The sequence below is a fragment of the Oncorhynchus nerka genome, linkage group LG16 (genome assembly GCF_034236695.1).
Source record: "Oncorhynchus nerka isolate Pitt River linkage group LG16, Oner_Uvic_2.0, whole genome shotgun sequence".
Classification (NCBI taxonomy): domain Eukaryota; kingdom Metazoa; phylum Chordata; class Actinopteri; order Salmoniformes; family Salmonidae; genus Oncorhynchus; species Oncorhynchus nerka.
The window spans coordinates 2,625,905-2,636,165 of NC_088411.1; the positions used below are offsets into that span (position 1 = coordinate 2,625,905).

At 42.6% G+C, this 10,261-nt stretch overlaps 1 protein-coding gene across 1 annotated transcript in view; it reads right to left on the bottom strand.

Moving 5' to 3' along the window:
• Positions 1-9,617, bottom strand: part of LOC115143866 (putative RNA-binding protein Luc7-like 1) — a 19,267-nt gene extending 9,650 nt beyond the window's left edge. Inside the window, exons 1-2 of the mRNA XM_029684293.2 lie at positions 9,397-9,617; positions 6,787-6,881 (exon numbers count right to left, since the gene is read on the bottom strand). Coding sequence (XP_029540153.1) covers positions 6,787-6,881; positions 9,397-9,457 — 156 coding nt within the window. The 5' untranslated portion in view covers positions 9,458-9,617. The remainder of the gene's footprint in view (positions 1-6,786; positions 6,882-9,396) is intronic.
• Positions 9,618-10,261: the final 644 nt, after the last annotated feature.

Consider the following 10,261-nt stretch of genomic DNA (forward strand, 5'->3'; position numbering starts at 1 on the left):
TCATTCATTGCTATGATCATCTCCTAAAGAAAAAATGTAATTCTAAGAAGTTATCCCTTTCTTTATGTGCCCCCCAAATGTTTAGCTAGCTAATGAGTTAACCATTTATAAAGCGCCTTGATCAATCATGTTAACAGCCCGTAAGTGGTTTCAGAATGGCTGTGACATGGAATATGCCCCTAGAATGGAGAATTTAAATACAAAAAAAAAATCACACAAAAAAAAATCGTTAGTAATAACCGCTCAAAAGAAGTTTGGGCTAGCAAAGCCTAATCATTACAATTATTGTCTGTTTTTTTTTCCCTTGGAGCTTCCATATAAAAGTGTAGGAGCATAGAAGACTAACATGATCACACTTTAGAGCCCTGGAGGCAGAGAAAGCGAAAGTAGGGAGGCAGAGACAGCGAAAGTAGGGAGGCAGAGACAGCGAAAGTAGGGGTGCAGCAACACCCCCTGGTTAGCGCAACCTTGAAGTTCAGATGGGAACAGTAATAATAACTGAAGTCTGGACACTGGCTATAGGCTCAACAGCCTATCGACCAGTTGACTAATTGGGGTCAGCCATAATTTCTTAGCCAATTTCTGGAATGTTTTTGGGGTAGATTGTCCACCAGTCCAGTGGATTGGTTTCACGGTCAGCATCAGTAGACTGAAGTTTGCAGCGGAGTTCCTTTTCTACCAGCTGGATTACAGTAAGACCTGTGGTAGTGGAGCATGGCTTTTTGGAAAAAAATGAGACTCTTTTTAGCTGGCAGTTGTGGTGAAGCAGCAGCAACGTCTCCCTGTGCTGGGCTTGGGTTTTCATGTCCCTCATTGACTATCTGTGTGACAGTTCTTGCTCGTGTTGATTTGAACAGAGGGTCGACTAACAAGGTTATGTCCAGGAGGTCATCTGTGGCTAGGTCATCATATTTCTCATTCAGAGTCCATGACTATTGTTTTGGGTGAGCTCCGTTTCATGACGTCTGTATTGAACAGGGGTAGTTCCAGCTTCAGGTAAGACACACTGACAAAGACTCACCAGACAGAGCATTTGTGAACTCTAGGAATGGGGTCAATGCCTGGTTAATGATGGACTCAAGATCATCTGTACCTGTATAGGTGGGAGTTAAGTGCCAGGTCTTATATAGTCACTGGACAAGACCTGCGAAATGGCTCTCTCCTGCTCCAGTACCCTCCTGCACAATCTTTTGACGTGATCCCCACCTGATAGGTGACTCGGTCACCAACTTTTGCTGGGGTAGGTTGCGTTCCTTTGAGCAACTGCCAGGTCTCTGTTCTTTTTCCACAAATAGGAAAATGCTCCTACCACTTTCTTACACACTCCAATTGCTCGATCTACCCGTTTGTCTAAGAGAAATGTTAAATGTTAAAAATCACAATTCTCTCTTTAGTTATGGACAACTGTAATATTTTACTTAATCAGTTGATGAAAAAAAAATGCCCATTTAGTTTCATCTTACCAACCACTTCAAATATACACAATTGACAAGGTTACTTACCATTGGCGAAGTGCAGACAACGTCCAAAACATTGCATTCGGGTCCATTTGTTGGTTTGAGCAGCCTTCACCACGTTCACACCCCTATTTGTTGTAATGCAGACCTGTCTGTCTTGACTGAGTCCCCAGGAGGTGAGAGCATCAATGCTATAGCTTCAGCCATTTGGTCATCGGGAAAGTATGATGTTCGAAGGCATTTATTTTGAAGATTCCACTCTTTGTTAAAATAGCGGATAGTGAGGCTAATATAAGGCGACTAGTGTGTGAAAACCTTGTGAAGACTTACAGAAAACGTTTGACCTCTGTCATTGCCAACAAAGGGTATATAACAAAGTATTGAGAAACTTTTGTTATTGACCAAATACTTATTTTCCACCATAAATTGCAAATAAATTCATAAAAAAATCCTACAATGTGATTTTCTGTATTTTTATCCCTTATTTTGTCTGTCATAGTTGAGGTGTACCGATGATGAAAATTACAGGCCTCATCTTTTTAAGTGGGAAAACGTGCACAATTGGTGGCTGACTAAATACTATTTTGCCCCACTGTATTTGTAGTTGTCCACATAGTCTAAGTCAGAACCATCCAGAGTAGTGATGCTAGGCGGGCGAGTGCGGGCAGCGATCGGTTGAAGAGCATGCATTTAGTTTTACTTGCATTTAAGAGCAGTTGGAGGCCACGGAAGGACTGTTGTACAGCATTGAAGCCCGTTGGGAGGTTTGTAAACAGTGCCCAAAGAAGGTCCAGAAAGTATACAGAATGGTGTCGTCTGCGTAGAGGTGGATCAGAGAAAAACCAGCCGCAAGAGCGACATCATTGATGTATACAGCGAAGAGAATCGGCCCGAGAATTGAACCCTGTGGCACCTCCATAGAGACTGCCAGAGGTCTCGACAACAGGTCCCTCCGATTTGACACACTGAACTCTATCTGAGAAGTAGTTGGTGAACCAGGCGAGGAAGTCATTTGAGAAACCAAGGCTGTTGAGGTCTGCCGATAAGAATGTGGTGATTGACAGAATCGTAAGCCTTGGCCAGGTCGATGAATATGGCTACACAGTATTGTCTTTTGTCGATGGCGGTTATGATATCGTTTAGGACCTTGAGCGTGGCTGAGGTGCACCCATGACCAGCTTGGAAACAAGATTGCATAGCGGAGAAGGTACGGTGGGATTCGAAATGGTAGGTGATCTGTTTGTTAACTTGGCTTTCAAAGACCTTAGAAAGGCAGGGTAGGATAGATATAAGTCTGTAACAGTTTGGGTCTAGAGTGCCTCCCCCATTGAAGAGGGGGATGACCGTGGCAGCTTTCCAATCTTTGGGGATCTCAGACGATACGAAGAGAGGTTGAACAGGCTAGTAATAGGGGTTGCAACAATTGTGGCGGATCATTTTAGAAAGAGGGTCCAGATTGTCTAGCCCTGCTGATTTGTAGCGGTCCAGATTTGGCAGCTCTTTCAGAACATCAGCTATCTAGATTTGGGTGAAGGAGAAATGGGCAAGTTGCTGTGAGGAGTGCAGAACTGTTGACCGGGTTCGGGGTAGCCAGGTGGAAAGCCAGGTGGAAAGCATGGCCAGCCGTAGAAAAATGCTTATTGAAATTCTCAATTATAGTAGATTTCAGTGGTGACAGTGTTTCCAAGCCTCAGTGCAGAGGGCAGCTGGGAGGAGGTGCTCTTATTCTCTATGGACTTTACAGTGTCCCAGAACTTTTTGGAGTTTGTGCTACAGGAAGCAAATTTCTGTTTGAAAAAGCTAGCCTTTGTTTTCCTAACTGCCTGTGTATATTGGTTCCTAACTTACCTGAAAAGTTACATATCGTGGGGGCTATTTGATGCCAATGCAGTGCGCCACATTATGTTTTTGTGCTGGTCAAGGGCAGTCAGGTCTGGAGTGAACCAAGGGCAATATCTGTTCCTGGTTCTAATCTTTTTTGAATGGGGCATGCTTATTTAAGATGGTGAGGAAAGCACTTTTAAAGAATAACCAGGCATCCTCTACTGACGGAATGAGGTCAATATCCTTCCAGGATACCTGGGCCAGGTCGATTAGAAAGGCCTGCTCGCTGAAGTGTTTTAGGGAGCATTTGACTTTGATGAGGGGTGGTCGTTTGACCGCGGACCCATTACGGATGCAGGCAATGTGGCAGTGATTGCCGAGATCCTGGTTGAAGACAGCAGAGGTGTATTTATCAAATGTATTTATAAAGCACTTATATCAGCTGATATCTCAAAGTGCTGTACAGAAACCCAGCCTAAAACCCCAAACAGTAAGCAATGCAGGTGTAGAAGCACGGTGGCTAGGAAAAACTCCCTAGAAAGGCCAGAACCTAGGAAGAAATCTAGAGAGGGACCAGGCTATGAGAGGTGGCCAGTCCTCTTCTGGCTGTGCCGGGGTGGAGATTATAACAGAACATGGCCAAGATGTTAAAATGTTTATAGATGACCAGCAGGGTCAAATAATAATGATCACAGTGGATGTCGAGGGTGCAACAGGTCAGCACCTCAGGACTAAATGTCAGTTGGCTTTTCATTTAGAGGGCAGGTTGGTCCGGATGATCTATGAGGGTGCCCATGGTTACGGATGATATAGGAGGGTGCCCATGGTTACGGATTTGGGTTTGTACCTGGTAGGTTCCTTGATAATTTGGATTAGATTGAGAGCATCTAGCTTAGATTGTAGGATGGCCGGGGTGTTAGGCATATCCCAGTTTAGGTCACCTAACAGTACGAACTCTGAAGATCGATGGGGAGCAAACAATTCACATATGGTGTCCAGGGCGCAGCCGGGGGCTGAGGGGGGTCTATAAGAAGCAGCAACAGTGGGAGACTTATTTCTGGAAAGGTGGATTTTTGAAAGTGTAAGCTCGAATTGTTTGGGCACAGACCTGGATAGCATGACAGAACCCTGCAGGCTAACTCCACCCCCTTTGGCAGTTCTATCTTGGTGGAAATTGTTATAGATGGGGATGGAAATTTCTGCATTTTTGGTGGCCTTCCTAAGCCAGGATTCAGACACGGCTAGGACATCAGGGTTTTGGCGGAGTGTGCTAAAGCAGTGAAAATAATTAACTTAGGGATGAGGCTTCTAATGTTGACAAACATGAAACCAAGGTTTTTATGGTTACAGAAGTCAACAAATGATAGTGCCTAGGGTATAGGAGTGGAACAGGGGGCTACAGGGCTTGGGTTAACCTCTACATCACCAGAGGAACAGAGGAGTAGAATAAGGAAACGGCTAAAGGCTATAAGAACTGATTGTCTAGTGCGTTGGGGACAGAATAAAAGGAGATGATTTCTGGGTGTGGTGGAATAGATTCAAGGCATAATGTATAGACAAGGATGTGAGTACAGTGGAGGTAAACCTATGCGTTGCGTGATGAGGTTTTGCCTCCGGAGGCATCAATTAATGTAGATGAGGTCCCTGCATGTGTGTGGGGTGTGACGAAAGAGCTATCTAAGGAAATTTGGGTGGGACCGAGGGCGCTACAGTGAAATAAAGCAATAAAAACTAGCCAAGACAGCAGTAGACAAGGCATATTGACAGTAGAGGCATAAAGCAATCACAGGTGTTGATCAGGAGAGCTAAGACAACAACGGGTAAATGGCAAAGAAAGGGCAGAGCGAGTCAGTTAGATACATACAGGACCTGAGTTTGGGGCTGGGGCCAACAGGTAAATAAAATGAGTTACCGTGTTATTGAAACAGTCCAGGGGGAATCAGCTGTGTACCCGAGTGATCATAGGGTCAAGAATAGCAATAGGTGAGACAGGGTGGTGTACGGTATTCACTACTACACTGGGCGAGCCGGAGACACAGCATTCAGAAAAAGCTGACAGGCCGGGGCACGTAGATGGTTCTGCAGCGATATCGTAACAGAATAGCCAGTTGAGACCACATCGGGCAATCTCGTCAGCAGTCCAGTCGTGATGGATCGGCAGGGCTCCGTGTCGACAATAAAGGGTCCAGGCCAATTGGCAAAGGAGGTAATTGTAGACCTAGAATAAGTTGGTCTACGGGCCTCGCTCGAGGCTAGCTGGTGCTTGCTTAGGGACAGAGGCGTTAGCTAACAGTAGCCACTCATTTTCAGCTAGCTAGCTAGCTAGCTAGCTAGCTAGCTAGGAGTATTGATCTAGTGTAATAATCCAGAGCAGCAGGAATCCAGTGATATGGTAGAGAGAAGCAGTCCGATATGCTCTGGGTTGATATCGCGCTGTGCAGACTGGCAGGTGATTGTCCGAGCTAAGGCTGATTCCAGGGAAAAGAGGCGAGGACAGCTAGCCGTGGCTAACAAAGACTAGTAGCTAGTTAGCTCCTGATGGAAGTTCCAGTTATAAGGAACAAAAATAGCAGAGCCGAACCGCATTGGGTGAGGCGGGTTGCAGGAAAATATATTTAGTTTGTAGATAGAAGTGAGATTAAAGATATGAAAAAAGGCCGGCTATTTACAAGATAAGACAAAGACAGATATACACGTACTACTGCGCCGCAATCTTAGATTAAAATTGTTGCCCTTCTTTGAGAGGCATTGTAAAACCTCCCTAATCTTTATGGTTGAATCTGTCTTTGACATTCACTGCTTGACTGAGGGACGTTACATATAAATTGTATGTGTGGAGTACTGAGATGAGGTAGTCATTCAAAAGTCATGTTAAAAACTATTATTGAACACAGTGAGTCGATGCAACTTATTGTATCACTTGTTAAGCACATGTTTACTCCTTAACTTACTTAGGCTTGCCATAACAAAGGGATTGAATATTTATTGACTTAAGACATAGCCGCTTGTCATTTTTAAATAATTTGTCAAATATTCTAAAAACAGAAATCCACTTTGACATTATGGAGTATTGTGTGTAGGCCAGTGACACAAAATCTAAATTTAATTCATTAAATTCAGACTGCAACACAACAAAATGGGGAAAAAGAAGAGGGGCGTGAATAGTTTCTGATGGCACTAAAATCTTCCCGGTCCCTAAATGTCTTCGCTTCCACAAGAGAAGCAGAAATGCATGAGAAAACTTTTCCAATGTCAACTAGATTATTGATGATGCATTCTTTCATTCTATCGATGTAGGACATTATTCTGGATAGCAAGGCTTTATTTAGTGTTCTAGCGAAACGAGACAAGTTCACTAACAAATAGCCTACCAAATGTAAGAAATTATAAGCAGAAAAATACCTAAACAAGGCTTTAAAGAAATATTTATCCCCTGCACCCCCTGTCAAAACGTATTCCGCCGACCCTGTCTGGAGGAGACACAATGGAAGAAGAGTCTACTTACAGTTCCGGAGAGGATGTCGTGGGGACAGCAGTTCAGGAGATGGCTTTTGCAGACCCTCTCATCAGTGAATTTGACCCTCTGCCGCGTCTCATCCCCTGAAACAGTATAAAACCAACAGTTAGAAAGACCTCACATACTCATCCACTAGAGCGAGGTATCCAATGCTTTAGCATAACTATATGTGCCCATATTAGGGTAAAGGGGCATAGACTTGACAATTTTTACAATTGTATCTTGGGATTCTCCTTATTGGGGTGATATGAACAGATACATTGAGCTACAATGTATCATACTGACACAGTGTGTGCCTTTGGACAGTATTCACGACATCCACTTGGGGCCTGCGTGGCGTGTCCCTAATGGCTTGATGTATTTTCTGCTGTGAATTGGAGGCTTACCTTACCAGAGCCTCGAAACTACATGAATAATGTAATAATATAGGCCTACGTTTGGCTAAGACCCAGAATGACTTTCCACTCTCCTGTCTTTCTGAAAGCACTTGTTCAACTAAAGAATGTTAGCCTATAGAAAAACAACATGGTAGTAAGCTTACTGTATGGGTGTTATGATTGACATGGACAGGTTCATCAGGCTACCTTGGTCTCATGGCATTGTCATTCAACTTAAATGGGCAGCCTGTGTCACTGTAACAGCTGTTTCTGTGTCAGCTAGATCTTCTAACTTCAACAAAACAAAAGGCCCTTAAAAAAAGATGTTGGCTTAGCCTATAGTTGGCGCGAACCAAGTCCTTGGCACAAATGCAACATAGTAAATAATAAAACCAAGAAGGGGAAAAAAATGGTAGTTTTATACACACTGCGAGCTGCAACATATACTGTACCCATCTGCATCTTCAAGACCTCAGCTGCAGAATTTTAAACCCACGGTAGAAAAGTATAAAATGGGAACTGTTTTCTTGCCCATACCTGTAGTAAGGAAGTTGATATGAATGACACACAAGTCAGATTGTATTGCTTGATAATAGATGTCTTGCTTGACAATAGACATCTAAAGCTCCTTGGCCTTCAGTGCAACCAGACAATGTCTTAGTTCAGGCTGCATGTACTACTTCCAAATTGTAATTCAAAGAGTCATTGAAGAATTTAATATCCTTGTTGTGATGCTAAAAAAAGTACAACAACTTCCGGAAAGCAAACAATTGTTTGGATTACTATTGTTCATAACAGCTTTAAAAATCATGTGACTCACGGCTCGATGAACATGAGGCTTTTCTGCAACTCCTTTGCAGATTGAAGTAGGCTGGCAAAGATACACTGAACCTTTATGAATAAAATAAAGGGGCCACAATTGTTCAATTTGTATGCAACATATGTCGGGAAAAATTTGAATTCATCTCAACACTCACACACAACCCCACTCGACAAACTCACTTTGTTAGTCTGATTAAGCCCAAAGAAGAACCATGGATTGAAGTCAGTTTATCCGACTTTACGTTACCATTGTAGACATGACATCCTTACTAAATGGCGGCTGTTATGTTTTTAATGTTTGTATCCTTGTAGCCAGATACGTCATTTACTAGGGAAGTGGTGCTTCTACGAATGCTACACAATATAGTAGATACAGTGCAAGGTATGACAGTTTTAAGCTCCTGTCAATGAACACAAATATTGTGGTAGTTCGACTTTCAAAAAATGAGTTTACTATTTGCATCAGCTTTTTTTGTATTTCCAACATGATGTATTCTTATTTATAATATAATTAATATAGTGCGTTTGTTAAACACCAAAGGTTAAAGTCCAGCATCTAAAACATTTCTTCGATCACAGTTAATTTAATCAATTCCAAAACGTATTACTGGTTAGATATACTTCATATTTTTGATGAGTTACTTCTAGTGATCATGTCTTGTTAAACATTGTTTTATGCTTTAGATTATTTGCCATTTTAACCCACATTCGCAGGCATTGTGGTGGAGCTAGAGCTGCAAGCATTGTAGGATGTTGCATTTGCAGGGTTGTGTGTATAACCTTGTTGATGGGGGTATTAGGTGGTCTCATCTTCAAACGTCAATTTTCCCAACAGTTTTGATATCCATTTATCATGATCCATTACACCTCATAGCACAACAAACTGCTTAATACTAACGTAGAAATATACTTTTTTCACACATGCATATAACATTGTGTAAAAATGTTTAACTACCCATAATATTCTAAAAAACAGAGTTACATGGAAAGTTCTAATAACTTAAAATTCTTAAGTTAATCGAAAATATTATGAAAATGTAGCTATAACATGAGTTTTATCACACATTTTTCAGGGACCCCTTAAACTCTGAGGCCCATAGGGGCCCTATAGTTGAGAATCACTGATCTAGACTGCTGGTCTATCAACGATTAATGGCGAAGTGGACGTCATTAGCTATGGATACAAACATTAAATCGTGAAACAACAACTAGGCCGGGACCAAATCATGAATGAGCTCCTTTTGTGTCACACAAACGTCCTCTTGTACGCCATTCATTAAAGGTATGCCCATCTGACACACGACACAAAAACTAGTTTGCTAGGCTAACTGCAAGCCACACTGGCTCCATCTTTTAGCTAGCACGCTAACAAGCTAGCCACCGCCTTTTTGCTACTCACCGTCCCTCGCAGTCCCCATTAGTTGATCGAGCAAAGCTCTCATTTGAGCTTGGGCCGACATTGCTGTTGGTAAATTGTTTAAAGCTTCTCCACACAACACAGACGATAACACAGCCTATGGAGGTGTATCCTATATTATTGAGGAAATATGTTTACTCTTTGGACAGGCTTCTTCAACGATCTCGCCCAGGCCCCTCTTTCGCAGTTGAGGAAATGACGACACCTTGTATTATTGAAAATACGCCCATATGCTAGAATTTGCCAATTGGAGTGTCGGTTGGTAAGAGAACTAACCAATCACAGCCACTTGAACGCAAGTTAGCTCATTTCACGTACATAACCAGAGAGGAAGAGGTGAAACGAGAGGTAATCACTCTCGCCTAAATTTGTCCAAAATAAAACCAATACATTTCTATGGGCTTATTTTAGACCTAAACTTGTCGTCTTCCTTCCCGCAAGTGAAGAACGACAGCCTCCCATAGTATAGCTCAGTGGCTGCCCCCTCTCATTGAGTCCACGGAAGTTCAAGGCTGACCGCGGTACTGCAGGCGTTGTTAGCAGAAAACAGGATCTGAATGTAAAAATCGTAATCTTCGCGTGAATAAAACAATGTTTCGAAGACAATCTTGGTACCAATAATTGCTTATAATACACCAGATGTATTGTCCTTTAACAGCCTGCAGTATCCCTGTCGACCTTCAACTTGAGTTATTCAATGAGAGGGCGCAGCACGCATCACTCATCACAGTCAAGGAGGGAAATGGTCCCAATCTTTTATCCACCATTCATTTTTCCACATAGGACATTTTAGAAACACTTCAAATAAGAGCTGTGTTTCGTGTAGGCTTTCCCTGGCATGACGTTT